The following is a 22,832-nucleotide window of genomic DNA, read 5'->3' on the forward strand; positions in this document are numbered from 1 at the left end:
CATTCTTTTCAAAGACCAAGTATATTTTGAAAATTATTCAGTATTGTGCTTAGGAGCTTTTTATTTTTGTATATATGTCTTATGACACATTTTAGCTGACTGCGGTATTTTGAATATCTCATGTACACATGTGTCAATTTCCATACCTGTTATGAACTCCTGAAAGATCAGGAAGCAGATATGTCATGTATAGTAAAAGAGTACTTGAGGCCTTTTTGGTGATAAAATTGTCCTTGTTAACATAGTGTAAAATTCTCAAAATTGTTATTTTTTTTTCAGCTTATTTTCTTCTACATCAAGTGGAAATACCCATTTCATTGCATTATTAAATGAAATGGTACTAATAAAATTCTTACTACAGTAGTAAGAATTATAAATATAAGCCTATAATTTTTATCTGTGGCTAATCAATCTAGCCCTAGTTTCTCTTAACATTTTTCCCTCACCATTATGCTTTTTAAATTTGAATGTTATGTAGCACTTGAGGTTCTACTTGTTTTTAGTGCTCTATATTTCAGCTTCAGAAAATAGTCTGGATTTAAGTCCAGCTAATTTTCTGTTTAAAGTGAAATCATATGTGGTTGTATTTGAGATGGACTTGTATTTGAGATGGACTACTATGCTTAGAAGCAAAGGTTCCTGGGAACATAATAAAAAGTGGGCATTATCTATTAATCAGAAGCTTATTAGTGGTTTTCCTCTCTACCCTAGTATACCTTTTTTTTAAAAGCTATTCAGGCTTATTAAATTAAAATATAACTTTAAAATAAATAAGACAGTACACACCTACACAAATATAGAGAATGAAAGTTCACGTCTGCCCCTGTCTCACACTTCCCAGCATGATACAAACTTTTAGAAATAGAAAAACCTAAATAATTTTGATTGTTAATAACTTGTTAAATATTTTTAATCTTAGATGAAAAATCAACACTGGAACAGAAACCTTCTAAACCAGCAGCTCCACTAGTCCCACCCAAGAAACCTACTCCACCTACCAAAGCCAATAATTTATTGAGATCTTCTGGAACGACGTACCCAAAGCGACCTGAAAAACCAGTTCCTCCACCACCTCCTATAGCCAGGTAAGTTTTACCTAATTTTAAGTTAGCTTATTGATTTACTCACCTTTGACCTTAATTGATCTGTTGCCTTTCTAAATCTCCAGGTAAGTTTTTTCTTATTTTTCAAATATATTTATTTTTAAAATTGACATATACAATTGTATGTATTTATTAAATACAACATGATGTTTTAAAAATTATATATATATATATACACATTGTGGAATGGCTACATCTAGCTAATTAACAGCCTCACGTAGTTGAGATTGTTAATTATGAGTAACTATGTGATAACTTCACATAGTTAATTATTTTTGTGATGAGAACACTTAACATTCACTGTTAGCATTTTTAAAGAATGCAGTACATCACCATTAACTGCAGGCACCATAATGTACAATGGATTTCTTGAACTTACTCCTTCTGTCTGACTATAAATATGTATTCCTTGACTACATCTCTCCATTCCCCTCCAACCCACAACCACTTTAGGCTCTGGTAATCACCATTCTACTCTCTATTTCTATAGGATCAACTTTTTTAGACTTCACATTTGAGTGGAGAACATGTGGTATTTGTCTTTCTGTGCCTGGCTTATTTCACTTAACATCCTCCAGATTTGTTGATGTTGTCGCAAATGGCAGGCTTGCTTTCTTTTTTTATGGCTAAATAGTATTCCTTGAGTATATATGCCACATTTTCTTTATTCATTCATCCATTGATACTTTAGGTTGCTTCCAAATTTTGGCTGTTGTGAATAGTGCTGCAGTAAACATGGGGGTCCAGATATCTCTTTGACATTGATTTTATTTCCTTTGGATACATACCCAGTAATGGGATTACCAGATCATATGACAATTCTGTTTTTAATTTCTCAAGGGACCTCTATACTGTTTTCCATAATGGCTGTAGTAATTTACATTCCTATCAACAGTGTGCAAGCGTTCCCTTTTCTTAAGATGCTCACCAACAGTTATTATCCATTATCTTTTTGAAAAGTTAAAATTTATTTTAACATTGTAAATAACATCCAAGAAGAATATAAACATGTTGAAAGCTGGATATGTACACAAAGATCACAGGAAGGTTCTGGCAGTTTGATTGGAGCCTTGGTTATTAAAATGCAGCAGTAAATTCCCAGGGGGCTGAGCACTATTCTGCTGGCTATGCCAACAGTCCTTGTGCACACTTAAAACACTTGGAGAGTTTTAGTACAAATCCAGTCAGGGTTGGAACCATGGCAAACCAAGAGCTCTTAGAGATGGACCTATTTGTGCTGCTAGGCATCATGGAGAAAGCAGAAGATAGAAATGAAGGAGGTGTGTAGGCAGAAGGCCCTCTCCTGCCACCCAGACAAAAATTGGATAATCACAGAGCATCTGAACTCCTCCACTAGCTTTCTCAGGCCTTGCTGCAGCCAGGGCTTCATATGATGAAGTTAGAAAAGCCAAGAAGCAGACAGCATAGAGGACCCAGAGGCTTGATGAGAGAAAAAGGAAAGCTAATCTTAACTTGGAGGCCCAGGCTTAGGTGAGTGAGAAGGTGGAGGAAAGCTACAGCATCAGGACATCTTAGTGAAGAGTGTTCCTGGCAGCTGGAAAACAGCAGATGATGATCCAGGAGCAGATGTGCCAGGAACTTGACTCAAGACTAAACGTCAGAAAATACTGAAAGGAACCCCAAACTAAAGCTGAAATGGAAGTGCAAGAATGGCGAGTCAGAAGGCAGCTACTCCAAAGACGTACTCTTGTGGCTTTTACAAAAGTATGGTGGAGTTCTCCACCTGGTGCTTTTCAGTAAGAAGGCAGGCACTGCTGTCATGGAGTTTGGGACTGTCAAGGCTTCAGAGGTGGCTGTCTGGAATAAAGTTGGCCTGATTGATAATCCTCGGAAAATTTCCTCTTTGGAAAGAGGACTCCAGAGTGCAGTGGGTCCCAGCCACTCAGGACAGTCAAAGGACCTGTGGTGTCTCTTCTTGCCACATGCATGCAAGAGCTAATCGCCAAGATGCAGCAGTAGTCAAGGAGAGACAGCCCATTTAGTCTTCTGCCGTAGCCTTCCCAAGTCACAGCCCTTTTTAAAAACTTCACCGATAAACTTTAAAAGCAAGAAAGAAACAAACAATCTCAACAAAAAGAGGGCTAAGCACATGAATAGACAATTGTCCAAATGGCCAACAGGCATATGGAAAAATGATCAAAATCATGAATTATCAGGGAATGCAAATCAAAACCACAATGTGATACCACCTCACTCCTGCAAGAATGGCCATAATCAAAAAATAATAGATATTAACATGGATGTGATGAAAAGGGAACACTTCTGCACTGCCAGTGGAAATATCAACTTGTACAACCACTATGGAAAACAGTATGGAGATTCCTTGAAGAGCTAAAAGTAGATCTACCATTTGATCCAGCAGTCCCACTACTGGATTAACTACCCAGAAGAAAAGAAGTCATTATATGAAAGAGATACATGCACATGCATGTTTATAGCAGCATAATTCTCAATTGCAAAAGTATGGAACCAGCTCAGATACTCATCAATCAGTGAGTGAATAAAGAAATTGTGGTGTACATATATATATATATATACCATGGAATACTACTCAGCCATAAAAAGGAATTAAATAATGGCATTCACAACAACCTGGATGGAATTGGAGACCGTTATTCAAAGTGAAGTAACTCAGGAATAGAAAATCAAACATTGTGTGTTCTCCGTTATATGTGGGAGCTAAGCTAGGAGGATAACGAAAGCATAAGAATGATACATTGGACTTTGGGGACTTTGAGGGAAAGGGTGAGAGGGAAGTGAAGGATAAAAGACTACACATTGGGTACAGTGTACACTGCTTGGGTGGTGGGTACACCAAAATTTTAGAAATCACCAGTGAAGAGCTTATTCATGTAACTAAACACCACCTGTTTCCCAAAAACCTGTTGAAATAAAAAATAACTTAAAATAATAAAACAATTAAAAAAAAAACAGGAGTATTCTATACATTTTAATTTAGCTCTGTTACTTACCTTCTAAAGTTGTCCATCTTGTTGCAGTTTAATTTTTAAGTATTATTTTCCATATTTTCTGTAGATCTGTTGAATGTTAATTTTATATTTATAATAATTTTCTACACTTAAACTGTTCTCACATTTCTGATTTTATTGTGATCAGTCTTAGGACAGAGTTTTACGTTTATAGAAATAGTTTTACAGAACAGAAAGTAATCAGTATTAGACCATAAAATCTTTAATGTCATTAAATCACAATTTTTTTTTAAAGTCATGTTTCATACTAGTGATTTTTGCATGTTTTTTTCTTACTTTAGGATTAATGGGGAAGTTTCTGCCATTTCATCAAAATTTGAAACTGAGCCTGTATCAAAACCAAAGCTAGATTCTGAACAGTTGCCACTTAGACCAAAATCAGTAGACCTTGATTCACTTACAGTAAGAACCTCCAAAGAAACAGGTAGGTCAGCATGGACAATGGTGATGTGTTAAAAAAAAAAGAACTGTCAATATAGGTTTCAGCAACTATTTAAAATAAGAGATATGTGTATGCAGTTTGTGTGTGGATAAAGTTGAAATTACGCAGTTGAAATTTGTTTAAAATTTAGTAGCCAAAGTAGAAATAATAAAAGAAGATAAGTAAAATTATTATTGTCCTTACTGGTCAGAGGTTTCTTACTGATCAGAGGATTGAAATAGATTTTAAAAGATGATCCGTCTGTTACTTTCTCTTTAAAGTTTAAAAATGAGATAATGTAGACTTTCAGTGTCAGCATTAGATTAATAGGACTTTAAATTTCTCCTCTTAATCCAGAGATACTTTTGTTTTCAGTATAGGAGAATATTTTTCTAACTCTGTATATCAGCAGGCTTCACTTCTTTTGCTTATTTTTTTTTAAGCTTTAGGACTGATTTTTCAGCTTACTGATCATCTTTATTTGTCTAGTCTGTACATCTTCCTATTTTTCTTAAAATACCTATTATTGTAAAATGGAAAACTTGAAACAGAGAAGTCTTGATAGTTTTCATTATTAAAGGCATTGTGCCTTCATTATTTTTTGGTAATTGTTAATATTTTGTAGAGTGCTTTGCATTTGTTTTTAGTTTTTTCAACTTTTTCAAAGCCCTTTCTCATATATGTTCTTAGTTTACGAAGCAAATGCTTTTTTCCCTCCTCTTTTGTGTCTAAACAAAGTAAGGTACAGACACATCAAACATACACTATCCACATAAATCAAAGCAAACTCTTTAAATTTTCTCCTTTATTCTGTGATATTCTTTGAAGAAATCTTCCTTGTCATATAGTTGGATCCTGCCTACTATGGATGAAGCTCTATTTACTACTGATTTCTGGGAATTGAGATGTTGATTGTATTTTAGAGAAATTCATTGAAATTTATTCAGTATGTGTCATATGGTGAAAATTATTCTTAGTAATTGTTCAATGAAAAAAGAAAAATCCTCATGCTTTAAAAAATATTTTATTTTTTATTGAGCTTATCAGTAAATAGAATTTTATCAGTTCATATGGTTTTCTGTTTGATTTAAAATTAGCTAGAAATGTGTTTTACAAGTTACAATTGAAGAAAAGCAGATTATTTGCAGAATTTTAACTCTGGAAATAAAAAAGTTATTGCAGCTATATTTTTAATTTTTACAAATTTGTGGGATCTTTATCACACAAGTCTTTAAATGTTGATGGAGTCCCTTTGGGAATTGAAGGAGTAACACCTGGAATCTGTATCTCTTGCTTTCTATTCATCTTGAATGTTTGGTCTATTTAGTTTATGTCAAGGCAGTGGAATATTTTTTTAAATTTAGGAAAATTAAAACATTTTCATTTTTTTCAAAACTTTTTTCTATGTAGAGTCACAACACACTGCCATATTTCTAGTAAAAATAATATGTGTAACAATTTCAAACTATCGATGATTGGAAAGCTCTGTTTTTACTTGGTTTTGGGGGCCCTATTTCTATCTTTTATCCATAGCTGTTATTTACTCCCCATATAATAAACACAGACTTAGTGGAACAGGGTATGAAAACATCTTATTTCTGATTTGTTCTTTTCTTCCAATAAATAAGGAAATAATCTAGAGATGCTCAGACTTAGCCACGTCAGAAAACTAACAGTTACTTTCAGGATGCTGTTATTTATTCCTTCCATTTCATTACACTACCTTTGGTGTACTACACTTCAGTCCTGTAAAGTTAAGAAAATACAAATGTTGAGGACTGAGTTCATGTTAAATACCAAATTATTTACAGAGCAAGTGTTATATCCTTATTAGTTCTTTAGTCACAGTTGCATGAAGGCCTAATTGATGGCAGTAAATGGCATGTGTCCTAAGCATTAATTCAGAGATTCCTGCTACCTTTTTAAATTAGACCATCATATGTTCCTAGTATTAGTAATATAAAAGCGTTCTACCTCTGCTGTGATGTTAGTAACTTAAAAAAAGTGTTTTGGCTCAAATACAGCCTCAAATATAATGTATGAAACTAGCCTTTTAAATATGTTTTAGAAAGTTGAAAATATACATGAAAACTTATTGAAAATTTTATTATTATGTACCATAATAATTTGAGGTGAAGTAATAGAAAGTACACGGATTTTGCTGTTTAAAAAGGGGATTTTATTTGTTAGTTGATTGCTGATAGCAAGTTTCTTAATGTTTTTTCCCTTAACTAACAATGGAATGATTTAGGACATGTATATGTCTACTGGAGTACCTGACATGGAAGTTATTACAAATGTTATTTTTCTTCTTCCCTCCCTTCTCCGTTGTTAATTAAACCCATCTCATTTTGTTTTTGTTCTAATCTATAAAGGATATAAATCCCTGACTGTATTCTCTGATATTATTTTTTTATTTATAAAGTCATATGTAAACATTTATGTGTATACATAAACCATGTATATAAATACAGACTGTGACTTTTGTACTTGCAAGAAAGACATATCCAGAACACTCAAATTTTCTTCTTTTTTTATGACATAACTTTTTAGTTTCTTCATATATATTTTCATATATAATGTAGTTTTATAAATATCAGAGCTGTTAAGAACCATGCTTACATTTTTTTTCTCTGTTACAAACACTTCCTCAAAAATTGGTTTAAGGAAAATCTCACTGCCACTACTAATTAATAATAAAGTTTGTGCGGTCCACATATTTCTAAAATCGTACATTATCTGAGAGGTAAAATTATTTTCCAATTAGTTTTAAAATATCAGATAGAAAATTTTATAGTAACCTAGCTGTTACATTAAGAAAGCCCAACTGATGAACTTCCCTTACAGTGTAGTATTTTTATCTTTTGGTTATTTTTCTGGGATAAGATTTTCTAGGATTAAAAGACAATTTTACACCTGTGATTACAGCACTTTGGGAGGCCAAAGCAGGAAGATTGCTTGCATCCAGGAGTTAGGGACTAGCCTGGGCAACACACTGAGACATTATCTCTACAAGGGAAAAACAAAACAAAACAAACAGAAAAGTCGGTCATGGTGGTGCATACCTGTAGTCCCAGCTATTAGGGGAGGGAGGCTGAGATGAGAGGATTGCTTGAGCCTGAGAGTTGGAGGTTGAAGTGAGCCTTGATCATGGGCCATTCTCCACCCTGAGTGATAAAGTGAGACCCTTTCTCAAAAACAAACAAAAACAATGTTAAAGAAACATATTATTTGATGGAAGCATTCACTGTTGAATAAGAAAACACAGTTCTTTTTCTTCAGGTTTGATAGTTGATCTATTTTTTAAAAATCACTTTTCCGATATTTACTCATTTCTTCCAGAAAGAATTTATGGTGGAATTTTTCTAGTAGGTACCTGTTGAGTATGTATACTGTCAAAAAGTGAGTGAGCCTATGTCTAAATTGGGATTTTAAAAAATTTAGTTTCTAATAATTTCCTTGATTATACCGTATTAAAGACTTGTAAGAACCATATAAGGCATTAGTGAATTTTTATTTATATATGTTTGAAATATTTTAAAGATAGTATTGTCATATTTTTATAATGAGATATTTTAAAGTAACATTTAACATATTTTTCTTCTTTGATACCATAGAATTAAAATTGCTTTTCATCATTGTAATTTCTGTCATGGGCTAAAGACTAAAAGTTGACTAAAGGGTGATTTAATTTTAGTTATAACTACATTATGAGATGTTAACATACTGATTTATTACTCTGGCCTCTTAAAGCACTAAGCCATCCTTTTGGAAGCTGTCTTGGTGTTCAGTGAGTAATAAAACAGAGCTTTCAAGCCTAATGCATATTGAAATTAATATTAATTTTTTCCTTTGAAAGACAAAGGAATAAACCTAAAATCTAATACACATCTTGTGTAAGTTAGATAACCTGCAAATAGTTATATGCCAAACATTGAAATGGTTTTATTCATTCTACAGCTGTTCTTTTTTCCTGTTTTGTAAAATAATTATTTTGGTTTAGTCTTTTTTCTAGACATTCCTATCCTTGACTTTTCTTTCCAGATTTTGTTTCCTAGCCTGTTTGCCATGTTTCCCTTCTTACGTGTCAGGAAATTATTCTACCCTTCTCCATTTTGGTAAGATGAAAGTTTATAAAGCAATCAAAATAGTATTTTCAATATAAATAGGTGGTGCACATTGATTTTTCTTTGTAATTTTACTGAAAGTGTACATGTCTGTCTGTCTATTTATTCTAACCCTTTTGGTTTTCCATTTTTAGATAAAATGAAATTTACTTTGGAAAAGTCTCCCGATTAGTTTAAAATACTCTTTTGATGCAATTTTTTAAAGAAAATTGGCAACCATAAAAACCAGTTTATTTTCTCCCCAAATTGGATATTTCATTTTGATTTTTAAAAATTTTATGTGTTCCTAGCAACATGCAGAATTTTAAGTGGCTGGTAGAGTGACAAGTGTGATTGCAAAAGCTAAGTGATTGTCATGCCTTTTATGCCATGTGTGCAGTGTAAATCCATTGTTATCCCTCTTAGGTAAATTTAAAAGCATTTAGATATGTCATGATTCCGAAATGTGCACTGTTCCATTTTACTAACCCAATGGCTTAAATGGAGAACCTGAGAGAGTTTTAGAATAGTAAAGTTACTTGTCTTGGTGTTATAGTTCAAAACGGGACATACGGAAGACATTTTACATGAGCATGGTGTACAGTTTTGTAAATCTATGTTTTACTTACCCTTTCAGTTTAATTTTTCTTTGTCTTTTCCTGTGTTTTTCTGTTTGTTTCTTTTTCTCTCTGCAAGTTGCTTAAATATGCATTTGAAAATAATCTCTACAGGCTAAAATGATTGGATTGTACTTGTTAAGGTTTTTTCTTTGTGGATTGTTCATGCACACATCAGTGTAAAAGCAATTTTTCACCCTTCAAACTATAACATATTTTAACATCTTTTAAAATTACAGATTGCTTTCTTTATATTTACAAATAACATGACATTTAAATATATATTTAAATCCAACCTCTTTCAGATTTTATATAATGTGTTTTTCATTGTCATTTATTATTATGATTTGTTATATTTCATTACTTACAATTATCAAAAGTCTCAAAAATTAAACCAAGCATGGTAGAGTATCTGTTGATACAAGTGAGAACACACAAAGAAATTGATGGAAAAAAATTATATTATCAAATTCTTCTAGTTATAAAATGCATATTACCAAACAATGATGTCTCTTTTTCTGCCTTACCCTTGTGTCCTCCATCCCTTAAAAACATTCTCTAAATAAGTAAAGTTGATGAATAAATTTTTAGGGCTGTGATGGTGAGCATCTTTAGATCTCTTTTAAGAAACAAGTAACTGAGTTAGAACATACAAATATCTGACAGAAAGCATTCTAAACATCTAGGCAGATGGTAATATGAAGAATTAATACAGATCTGGATGATTAGACCAAAGGAATCTGCTGTTAGGTAGAACATTTTGGCTGTGGTTAATATCCTGAGTTTGGAATCTGTGGTAAAGGAAGGTTATATTGAAAATGGAAGTATCTGTGATAGTTTACCCTTAGGGTTCTTGATATATATAGATATCTGGACTTCAGAGTTAAATAAATTTCCTTTAGCAAGATTTTCTGAATCATCTAGAAAAAGGCAAGGTATTATATATCATTGTTTTAGAGTAAATTTGTCCTTAAACCCAAGTTATCGGGTCAAAGGTCTGCCAGCCTTTGATGATGAGGAAATAAGTTGGTAATCCACGTAGCATTTTTTTTGGGAAGGAGGGGTATCTGATTTGCCTTACATTTGTAGCTGCCTTATGATAGCTAAACATGATAATGTCTAAGCAAAGATGCAGTGAGCTATAAACAGTTTTGAGTCCCACCTAATACTGTGCACATACATATAGACGTAAAAATATGTTAAATCATGCTTTTGCTTTATATTGAGAAACCCAAATCAAAAGTGGCAGGGTGCCAGATAAAGTTTAATTCTTAACATTTGAATATTCTACTTCTTGAAGTTTAAAACAGATTTTACATGCAGATTTTCTGAGATCTTATAAGTTTAAGAAGTAGATTTTTTTGTTGTTAGGAACTTAAGATGAGTTTTTAATGCTACTACAGTTTATGATACAGATTTATTTTTCACTAAGAACTTTTTTTTGAGATCTAGGTCTCTATTTGGAAACAACCTTTATAGTGTTAATAAAATTGTATACTATATGAATGTATCAGGTAAAGAGGATGTTTGTTTTTCTTTTAAGGGTGAGTGTTGTTTTCCAAATGCATATGAAAAGCACAGGTTAATTGTGAGTTCTTCATAGTAGTGGTACTCTTTTTAATTTATAGTTTGTCCAAAAATTGAAACATTTTTTACCTCTAAAAAGGTACAGTTATCTTAGTAAATAATGTTTATTTTTATTTTCTAGATGTTGTAAATTTTGATGACATAGCTTCCTCAGAAAACTTGCTTCATCTCACTGCAAATAGACCAAAGATGCCTGGAAGAAGGTTGCCGGGCCGCTTCAATGGTGGACATTCTGTGAGTTCACCTAACTGTTGTAAACTGCACTAGATTTAGCAAATACAGAGTCCGTTTGAAGATAGAGAGAGGATTTATAGCTCTACCTAAGTTTAAAAATCAGGAGTATAGCTGTTATACTCAAGTAGCAAATGCTGGTATTTAAGGAAATATAGAAGGAGAGAGGTGTGTTGGTTCCAACAGGGTCTGGAATGGAAGGTTACAGAATCGTTAGGAAATTATTATGAGGCTTTAGCCACAAAGCATAGGGTTAAAGGGTGAAGAACCTTTTTAAGGTGCTTCAAAGAAAGAACCTGTTTAATTTGTCTTTTAACAACAGATATTAAAATTGAGCAGCAGATACTCATTTTAGGAAAGATTGAGAAAAATTTTTCTCCTGAAATATTCAGTGTTTGTTTTTTCTTTTTTCTAAATTTTTAAAATTAACTTTTGAGGGTACATAATAGATGTGTATATTTATGGGTTATGTGAGATATTTTGATACAGGCATAAAATGCAAGTAAAAGCGGTATCCATCTCATCAAGCATTTATCATTTGTGTTACAGACAGTCCAATTGTACTCTTAGTTATTTTTAAGTGCTCAATTAAATTATTTTTGACTTGTAGTTACCCTGTTTTGCTAGCAAATATTAGGTCTTACTCATTCTTTCTATTTTTCATACTCATTAACCATCTCTCCATCCCTACCCCCACCCCACTAACACCCTTCCCAGCCTCTGATAACAGTCTTTCTGTTCTCTGTCTCCTTGAGTTCAATCGTTTTAATTTTTTAAGTGAGAACATGCAAAGTTTGTCCTTCTATACTAGGCTTAGTTCACTTAACATAGTGACCTCCAGTTCTATCCATGTTGCAAATAACAGGATCTCATTCTTTTTTGTGACTGAATAGTAGTCCATTGTCAGTATGAACCACATCTTCTTTATCCATTTGTCTGCTGATGGACATTTAGGTTGATTCCAATTCTTGGCTGTATTCTTGTGAATAGTGCCACAATAAACATGGGAATGCAACCATCTCTTTGTTATACATACAGATTTCCCTTTTTTTGTGTGGGGGGTGTTATATGTAGCAGTGCTGGATCAGTTAGTAGCTCTATTTTTAGTTTTTTGAGGAACCTCCAAACTTTTCTCCATAGTGGTTGTACTAATTTACATTCTCCCCAACAGTGTGCGAGGGTTTCCTTTTCTCCATATCCTTGCCGGCATTTGTTATTCCCTATCTTTTGGATAAAAACCATTTTAACTAGGGTGAGGTGATACCTCATTGTGGTTTTGATTTATATCATCTCTGATGATCATCGTGAAATATTCATTGTTTTTGTAGTACATTTTCTTGTGTCTAAATGTGTTAACTTCTTTTTATGCTTTTTCTACATTGTCTGGAATACTGGTGGCACCGTAATGTTAATATATTAGCTCTTAAATACTATAGTATGTTTAAAATTATCTAAGTGGAGAAAATTCTTGCTAAGAGGAAAGCTTTTTTTTTTTTACCTTCAAGATACGCAAATGTATTATTCAGCTTGAAAGTGTATAACATCCTATTAATTTAGTAATGGGATATCAGCAACAGTAGCAGCTGAAAATCTGTACAAGTTACTTGCTTTATTATCCAAAGACTTACTACCTTTTCTTTCTTTGGTCTGTTATGTCTCTTGACTTTTAAATAATCATTTAGCCAACTCACAGCCCCGAAAAAATCTTCAGGTTACCAAAAGAAGAAGATAGTGCCAACCTAAAGCCATCTGAATTAAAAAAAGATACATGCTACTCTCCAAAGGTGAGGCGCATTGTTGTCTAAGATTTGTTGGCTTTCTGGGATTCTTTGTGGACATCAAAGATATGGAATTTAAGGTGTTTTCTATGAAGAATTGTTTCTTCTCCCACAAAATAAAATAATTACTGGTAAAAAATTGAGTTGTTTAGCTTTGTCACACTATTTTCTGCAAATATTTTTAAAAGAGCTTACATTATTTTAAATATTACATATTTCATATTTTTTTTAGGCATAGATCTATACATCTCTTTCATCTCTCCATTAAACATACATTCTTATAGTCAGAAAAAAACACTTGTATAGTACTTACCTAGCTTGGTGCTTAGCACTATAATTAAGCATTCAGTATATACTAGAATGAATGCTGAATTCTGTACATGGGTCCTTTCATCTGTTACAAGGTGTTAGGTGTCTTGTCAAAATTTTTTCCATTTTTATTTAACATAGTTTTACCACAACTGACACACATTTAAGAAGGTCATTTAGGTTTCCTCCTAAATTATTCCTTAATTTCATTTCAGGGCATTTTTGTCAGTGTTTCCAGGTTATTAAATATACATAATCTGATTTTCTTAGCTGTCGTCAGTCTGTTGACATTTTACTAAAATGACCTGCTATTTCAGGCTATGGACTCATTTTATTAACTCTTCCTGAACCTATTAAATTGTTCACAGTTACTTTTAAGTGAAGCTCTTTGGACATTCACACAATAAGTATTGAATATGGAAAGTCAAAATAATACCTTTATAATGCTGTTACATTCTTGCTTCTGCTTCACTAGGCAAACCATCCGTAAGGTACATTTGATGGATTTTTCTTTTTTCCTTTTTTCTTCTTTTAATAAAGTCATTGTCATTTCCCACAAAATCTTCTAGTGACTACAAATTTATTCTTTAGTTGTCTGGCGATTTTTTTTCATTATGAACATTAAGTTGCTTTTGAATTTCCAAATTTGCCGTTTATCTTGAAGTACTTAATTGTTTTTCTTCTTGCTGTAAAAATCTTTTAAACTTAAATTTAATATTAAATAAAAATAAAATCAGAAAAAAAGATTTTTTTATTATGTTTTCAGCCACCTGTGTACCTTTCAACACCTTCCAGTGCTTCTAAAGCAAATACAACTGCTTTCCTGACTCCATTAGAAATCAAAGCTAAAGTAGAAACAGATGATGAGAAGAAAAATTTCCTGGATGAACTTAGAGCCCAAATTATTGAATTGTTGTGCACTGTAGAAGCACTGAAAAAGGATCATGGGTAAGTAGCCCTTCTTTTCTCCTATGAGTACTACTTAACTCATGCATAAAGAATTTTTTAAAACCTTATTAAGTAAAAATCTAATCTGTGGCTGGGTGTGGTAGTTCATACCTGTAATCCTAGCACTTTGGAAGACCAAGATTGGAGGATGGTTTGAGTTCAGAAGTTCAAGACCAGCCTGGACAACATACAAAATGCCATCTTTGAAAAAAAAAAAAAAAAAGGTAAAAGAGAAAAAAAGCGAGGCATGTTGGCGCATCCCTATAGTCCCAGCTACTTAGGAGGCTGAGGTGGGAGGATCTCTTGAGCCTAGGAAGCCAAGGCGGCAGTGAGCTGTGAACAGGCAAAAAACAAAACCGAGACCCTGTCTCAAAAAACAGTCTCTGGTATGAGCAAGTATGTTTTCAAAGAAATTTTCATTAACAGTGCTTTTCTCTTTTTGCAAAAGAGTTAAATTGGTAAAGTTATTCTAGTAGCTGAATTGTGGAAAATGTACACACATAACCATAATTTTAGGCTAGAAATCTTCTGATCAGACATGATTGATTAGTTTTTTTAACTACTAGGAAAAATACTGTATTTTGGATCTGGTATGTATCTATACATATAGTTAACTTACTTTTCGAGGATTTGATTACTGTTTCTGCAAGGTTGAGTTGGACATTTATAAAATGAATGCATTGGGATAGGTGATCTCTAAAACCCTTCTCTTAACTCTGAAAATTTTTTGATATGGTATATGTTGAGACATACCCTAGTTGAAAGTTAGGTAGGGACTTTTAGAGCTAAAACACATTTACAAGATCATTATTGTAGGTGAACTCTCCCTCTGGCTTTTTAAATGAAGAAATAAAAGTTTATATAGATAAAGTTACTTATCCAAGATCACACAGTTCTTAAATGACAGAGCTGGAACTCAAACCCGTATTATCTATTGTTTTAGAGACCTTTTCTGTAACCACTAGTATTTGAATTTTAAAACTTGTTGGCATTTGAAGCATAGTTCTACAAAAGCCCAGTAGGTAAAAAAAATTTAAAAAAAAAAAAAAAAAAAAAAAAAAAAAAAAAAAAAAAAAAAAAAAAAAAGCAGCTAATCTAATTGAATTGAGAGTGAGCGTGCTCATCCCTTGTCTTCAACTTCCCTTCTAAAAAGATTTATCAGAATATGGTATAAAAGTTATAGCCAAATAAAAAGTATAAAAGAACAAAAAATAAAACAGAAAAGTTATGGCCAGAGGCCATGTTACCTCTGAGCCTGATTTTATCATTTCTTTTCCAATTTTAAGGTGGCCTAGGAATCTTATTAAAAACAATATTGAGATTAACAGTTTAAGGTGTTTGGAGTTTGCAGAAAACTTACAGGTATTTCTTAGAAACAAAAAATGTATTTTGAATGACTACTTAAAAATATGTTATATATTTTATATATTATATATAATGTGTGTGTGTGTATATATATATATATATAGAGAGAGAGAGAGTTTATAATTTAATACACGATAGGTATTTCTTGGAATCCTTTAGTTCATCTGTTTTGAAAGATTCTTTTAGTAGATTCTGCAACATGCACATTATAAGCTGTAAGTTTACTTGTCCAGTAAATATTTATTGATCATCACCCATGTACTAGGTAGAGAACTCTCCTGATTTGATTTTGTTGTTTTACCTTTTTTATACCTGGTACTGTTTTACATACACATATTGCCTGTAGATGCTCTTAAATTAGCTCTAGAATGAATAAAATATTTCTGATTTATACACACACACACATACATATATTTTAAAACACATACCAAACATTTTAGAAGTCTTTCCAAGGGCTATTTTCAATATCTTGAGTTCCTCTTGAAAAGTGAAACTGGATGTCAGGTTTTAATTAATTAATTAATTTATTTTTTAATGTAGAAAGCATCAACAGGAGAAAGGATAAATACTATTGGTGTATTAAAAGAGAGATGCTACACGGCATACAACAGTAAAAGTAAATTTCAACATCAAAATGAATTAATCTAAATGTTGGGGGGAAGGAGCAGGTCAGAAGCATACATGCAGTCAGTATATTTCATTTATATAAAGTTGAAAAGCATACCAAACCAGAAAATATATTGTCGTAATTTTGTGCATGTGGCAAAATTAGAAGAACAAATGAATAATAAATACTGTAAAACTTTTTCTATGGGAGAGAGTGGCAGATCGGATTAAGGAAAGAGGATCACTTTTTGGGATATCAGAGGTACTGGTAATATTTTATTTCTTTAGTTGACTTGGAGTTCAGAAGTTTTTGCTTTATTCTTATGATAGTAGATCTTTATAGCTTAGATATCACTAAGAAATTACTGTCAAGAAGTTAGTTTTGAAACACTATATAAATAACTTTGAAATTCCTTCCTTATAATTTTTTCTTCATGAGTTTTTTCTTTCCTACTTTTTCAAGCTGTTATTTCTACAGTAAGTACTCTGAAGAATTTTTCTAGTATATATTGAGACTGAAAATGTCCATACTTTTGATTTAGAAATTTGATATGCTAACATATTCCTCCCATTCCTTCTATACCATTCTTCGATTCCTTCCACTGCTTCTGTCTCCAGAATAATGAATCAGCCAAACAAAAAACTTGGATATATGAAAATTTTAGCAGCAAGAAAGTGGTCTAAAATTTGTGAAGGCATAATATTGAATATTCACTAAAGCTATAGAAAAAAGGACAACGGTATTAGAAAGTTTAGAAGGGAACACAGGAGATGAAAACGCGAATTAAGAGAGATTATTGGCTAGAGTTTTTAATTTGTTTGGTTTTTGGATTTTAATGTGGTATTTCATTTTTAAAAATAGAGAAATTTAAAGTCTAGGTTGTCTTATCAGATAAACTGTTAACTTGCCTTGTATTGTGATGTGCTGACACGTAGTCATTTTGCCAAATCGCTTGGGCTTTGAGGTTTCCAACCTGGAAAATGTATGATAGCTGAATACAGAAAATTTCTTAGATATTATTTCTATCTTGATTTTATGAGCTGCTCTGAATTTGCTTAATTTCTTGATCTCAGATAGGTTTGCCTTGGTTTTGCTGAATTTTTAACTGTTATATTGAACCATTCTAACTAGAGAATCTTATATTTTTCTTAATTTACATTGCTGTTGCCCTTAGGTTTTTCCCATGTACTGGGAGGTTAGGTAACAAAAACTCTGTAAGCATTAGTCAGATAAATGGTTTAATGAAAGACTTAACAGTAATAAGTATTTTATTTTTAGGAAAGAACTGGAAAAACTGAGAAGAGACTTGGAAGAAGAAAAGGCAAGGAGAAGTAATCTAGAGGTAATTCATTTCTTTCAGCATTGAGAGTTTAGTCAGCATAAACTGGACATGTTTTTCCCAACCCAACTGGGTAATTGTTTCCTGTACAAATTATGTTATGCTACTTCAGTTGGACATATATGCAATAGACTACTACTCAGTCACAAAAAAAGAATGAGATCCTGTCATTTGTAACAACATGGTTAGAACTGGAGGTCATTATGTTAAGTGAAATAAGCAAGGAACAGAAAGACAAACTTTCCATGTTCCCACTTATTTGTGGGAGCTAAAAAAAATTAAAGCAATTGAACTCATAGACATAGAGAGCAGAATGATGGTTACCAGAGGGTGGAAGGGTATTAGTGGAATTAATAGTGGCAAAGGTATTTGTTTGAAATTGGAGTCAGTCCTCTCAAACTCTGCCTCTGCTTTATCAACTAAGTTTACATTTTGTAAATCCATTGTCGTTTCCACAATATTCACAGCATCTTCACCAACACTAGATTTCACCTCACTCAACTACCTTCTTTGCTGATCCGAAAGAAACAACTCCTCATCTGTTCAAGTTTGATCTACTTTTAATTCTTGTTCTCTTGCTATTTTTACCACATCTTCAATTATTTTCTCCACTGAGGTCTTCAACCCTCGAAGTCATCCCTGGGGGTTGGAGTCATCTTCTAAACTTCTGTTGATACTGACATTCTGACTATGAATTGTGAATGTTCTTAATGGCATCTAAACGGATGCATTTTTTTCAGAAGGTTTTCAGTTTATTTGCCTATATCTGTCAGAGGAATCACTATCTATGGAAGCTATAGCCTTACAAAATGTTTTTCTTAAATAATAAGATTGAAAGTCTAAATGTGTCTTTGTTGAATGGGCTATGGAATGGATGTGTTAGCAGACATGAAAGTAACATTAATCTCCTTGTTAATTTCCATCAGAGCTCTTCGGTGATTAAGGGCATTGTTAGCAAGCATTAATATTTTCAAAATAATTTTTTTTCCCCGAGCAGTAGGTCTGAAAAATGGGCTTAAAATATTCAGTAAATCATGCTGTTAGTAGATGTGCTGTTATCCAGGCTGTGTTGTTCCATTTATGGAGCATAGGCAGAGTAGATTTAGGATAATTCTTAAAGGCCATAGAATTTTCAGAATGGTAAATAAGTGATGGTTTCCATTAAAACCACCAGCTACATTCACCTAACAAGAGTCAGCCTGTCCTTTGAAGCTTTGAAGCCAGGCGTTGACTTCTTTCTAGTTATGGAAGTGCTAAATGATATCTTCTTCAATAGATGGCTGTTTTACCTCCATTGAAAATTTATGTTTTGTAGCCAGCTTTTTATCAGTGATCTTAGCTAGATCTTTTGGATAACTTGCTGCAGCTTTTGCATCAGCACCTCCTTCACCTTATACTTTTATGTCATGGAGATGGCTTCTTTTCTTAAACCACATGAACCAACCTCTGCTACCTTCAAACTTTTCCTCTGCCTGCCGCTTCTTACCTCTCTTGTAGCCTTCAAAGAATTGAGGAGAATTAGGGCCTCACTCTGGATTAGGCTTTGGCTTAAGGAAATGTTACAGCTGGTTTGATCTTCTATCTAGCCCACTCGAACTTTCTTCATATCAGCAATAAGGGTGTTAAGCTTTCTTATTATTCGTATGTTCACTGGAGTAGCACTTTTAATTTTCTTCAAGAACTTTTCCTTTGCAATCAGAACTTGGCTGTTTAGGGCAAAAGGCCTATCTCTTGACCTGTTGTGGCTTTCAACATTGCCTTTCTCTTTGAGCTTAATCATTTCTAATTTTTGATGTAATGTGAGAGGGATGTGATTCTTTCACTTGAACACTTAGAGGTCATTTTCAGGTTATTAATTGGCTTATTTTCATTATTAGGCCTGTTCTGTCTTAGGGAATAGAGAAGGCCAGGTAGAGGGGGAGAGAGTCAGAAGAAAGGCTGGTCAGTGTAGCAGTTAGAACACACATGACATTTATCAGTTAAGTTCACTGTTTTTTATGGGTGCTGTTCATGGCACCCCTAAACAATTACAATATTAACATCAGAGATCACTGATCACAGATCACCATAACATATATAATTACAGGGAAAACATTTGGAATATTGTGAAAATTGTCAAAATATGCCACAGTGACGCAAAGTGATCACATATTGTTGGAAAAGTGGCATCAATAAAGTTGCTCCACATAGGATTACCACAAACCTTTAATTGTAGAAAATGCAGTATCTGTGAAGCACAGTAAAATGAAGTGCAATAAAAAATGTATTCCTGTAAGTTGTCTCTTCTATGCAGATAAGCTATTTTCATTCTTTCTTTGCTCAGGGACAGGACTGGTGGTGGTGACAGATGGCTGTAGATTCACTACCTCCCATTTTTACTTAGTTTATCTTAATTCTCTGTTGATGACTGGCAATTTCAACGATTTCCTTTATCTTTCTTAGCCTTCTTTTCTCCTCACTAATGTTTATCTTCATTTGCATTATTCTTTCTGTGTATCTCAGAGAAAGTTGTAGCCTGTTTTTTTAGAGACTCTTCCCACTGTTTAATTATTTCATACTCCCTTCTATTTTCTAACCTGCATCATTACTTGTCCTATTTCTTTTGTCAGCAATTTGTAGAACAAGAGTGGGTTTGTAACTTGCAGTTAGAAAACCTGGGCTCTTATTCTGAGAATCAACTAACTTTTTTGTTTTAAACTGTGTATTAGTAAGGCTTAGCATTTTCTGCACATTATCTCATTAGACACACATAACAACATGTAAGCATTATCATTCCAGTTATAAGATTGAATAAGGTAGGGTTTGGAATGACTGTGTTAAGTTGCTCTTGCATTGCTATAAAGAAATACCTGAGACTGGGTAATTTATAAAGAAAAGTTTAATTGGCTTATGGTTCTACAGGCTGTACAGGAAGAATCATGGTGCCTGCATCTGCTCAGCTTCTGGGGAGGCCTCTGGGGAGGCCACCTTTACTTATGGTGGAAGGTGAAGCAGGAACATGCATTTTACATGGCTAGAGAGAGCGTAAGAGAGAGTGGGAGGGGCCACACACTTCTAAACAGCCAGATCTTGTGTGAACTTACTCATCATGAAGGGGATGGCACCCCCATGACCCATACACCTCTCACCTGGCCCCACCTTCAACACTGGGGATTACTTTTAATTTGAGATTTGGTGGAGACACAGATCCAAATCATATCAATGATTAAGTAATAGCAATGGAGCTGAAATTAAAATTTTTTTTTTGAGGTGGAGTCTTGCTTTGTTACCCAGGCTGGAGTACAATGGTGCAATCTCGGCTCACTGCAGCCACTACCTCCCAGGTTCAAGCGATTCTCCTGCCTCAGCCTCCTGAGTAGCTAGGACTGCAGTCACATGCCACCACACCCAGCTGATTTTTTTGTATTTTTAATAGAGATGGGGTTTCACCATGTTGGCCAGGCTGATCTCAAACTCCTGACCTCAGGTGATCTACTTGCCTTGGCCCCTCAAAGTGCTGGGATTACAGGCATGACCCACTGTACCTGACCTTAAAAATGTTTTTAACAGAAGCATCCAATCTTCAGCACCTTTGCACTTCAGGATTAAATTACACTGTGTGAACTTGGGCAAGTCACTTCCTTAGCTTTAGTTGTTGAGATAATTTATGTGAAAGTACTTTGTAAATTATCAAACTTTATTTTACCCTTATTTTCAACATTATCCTCTATTGACAACTTTATTACTTTGCATAAAAATACTTAACTTTTGTATTATTCAGAATCGAAAAGAAGCCCCCTTTTAGGTCTAGCTGTCTCCTTGATGTACTGTAGTTACTTTCTCTTTTCACTTGAGGTTTATTTGTTGAAATATGAAAACAACCCCCATCCTTGTAAAATTTAAAAAAAAAAAAAAAAGGTGTGTTTACGGTCTCTGATATTTCACCTTCAATTCGGTCTGTAACCTTTTGCATCTTAGGTTAGGTTTATTGATTCCAAATTCAAGGTCTCTTCTTCAGTTCCTGCAGCATATCACATTATTTACCATTACTACCTGTCAAAGGTTTGTCTTGGTTAGGGTAATACTATATCCTATTGTCTCTAACTTCTCCATCTCCTCTTTTTTCTTTTTTTTAACTTTTTAAGTTTTGTTTTTAGAGACAGGGAGTCACTCTGTCACCCAGGCTTGGGTACAGTGACAACAATCTTAGCTCACTGCAGCCTCAAACTCCCGGGATAAGGTTATTCTCCCGTTTCAGCCTGCCAAGTAGCTGAGACTACAGGCATGCACTTCATGCCTGGTTAATTTTTCAGATTTTTGTAGGGACTGGGTCTCAGGTTGGTCTTGAACTCTGGCCTCAAATGATCCTCCCACTTTGGCCTCCTACAGTGGTAGGATTAAAGGTTTAAGACACCATGCCTGGCCTTCCTCTTCCTTTCTTGTAACCTAAGTGTAAATATTCTATCACTGCTATCCTTGGTTCTTCTCTCTGAGCATTCACATTTTGAATTCATCTATACCCATGAATCTAATGATTAGCTCTAGTGAGTCTCCCCTCTAAATCAAATTCGTATTTCCCCAGCTTCTATCCTGTGTTTCTGACTGTTAGTACCTCCTGGTTGTTTTATCATGAACTTAGTTTTAGCATGTCCCCAGTTAAATTTATCATCTTCCTTTCCTGTTCTTTTGATTTCCTGTTTCTGTTGATAATTTCTGTTGCTCATACAGTCATGTAGACATGGTACTTGGTACATGGTTCTCTTCTGATTCCATTCACTTTTAGTCCTGTTAGCTTTACTTCCTAATCTTTGTCTTTATTCCCACTATGTCTATCTTGTTCTGGTGCTTATCTTCTGCATAGCTTTCTTGAGTACTGGAATTCTTATCTCAGATCAACCTTTCTTTCATTGAGTATTTTCAAGAGCTTTCTATTACATGCTAAATAAAGTTCCAACAACTGACTATATGAGGTGTTTTTATGTTTTGATCCTAGTTATCTTTCTTTCCTTACTTGCTGATCCTCCATTGTACCGTACAATTGATTGTCTGAATTTTTATTCTTGCTGTGTTTTCTTGGATTGTCCTTTTGCCTCATCTTCTAATGCCCACATTATATAGATTCTCAAGGCCTTGCTCAAACAGTTACTTTCATTAAATTGATATTCTGTTTCTGATTAACAGTAATTTAGTGGCCGGGCATGATGGCTCACACCTGTAATTCCAGCACTTTGGGAGGCTGAGGCAGGTGGATCACCTGAGGTCAGGAGTTCAAGACCAGCCCGGCCAACATGGTGAAACTCCATCTCTACTAAAAAATACAAAAATTAGCTGGGTGTGGTGGTATGCACCCGTAATCCCAGCTACTAAGGAGGCTGAGGCATGAGAATCACTTGAACCCAGGAGGCAGAGTTTGGCATGAACCAAGATAGTG

The 22,832-nt window shown here is 33.8% G+C and overlaps 1 protein-coding gene across 1 annotated transcript in view; it reads left to right on the forward strand.

Moving 5' to 3' along the window:
• The window catches only part of LOC108286993 (CD2 associated protein), a 149,978-nt gene that overhangs the window by 115,606 nt on the left and 11,540 nt on the right, over positions 1–22,832 (forward strand). The window contains exons 12-17 of the mRNA XM_017505165.2: positions 920–1,085; positions 4,396–4,538; positions 10,967–11,079; positions 12,759–12,860; positions 13,930–14,111; positions 17,362–17,425. Of these exons, the coding sequence (XP_017360654.1) occupies positions 920–1,085; positions 4,396–4,538; positions 10,967–11,079; positions 12,759–12,860; positions 13,930–14,111; positions 17,362–17,425 (770 nt within the window). The remainder of the gene's footprint in view (positions 1–919; positions 1,086–4,395; positions 4,539–10,966; positions 11,080–12,758; positions 12,861–13,929; positions 14,112–17,361; positions 17,426–22,832) is intronic.

This window comes from Cebus imitator, unplaced genomic scaffold (genome assembly GCF_001604975.1).
Source record: "Cebus imitator isolate Cc_AM_T3 unplaced genomic scaffold, Cebus_imitator-1.0 Scaffold334, whole genome shotgun sequence".
NCBI lineage: Eukaryota > Metazoa > Chordata > Mammalia > Primates > Cebidae > Cebus > Cebus imitator.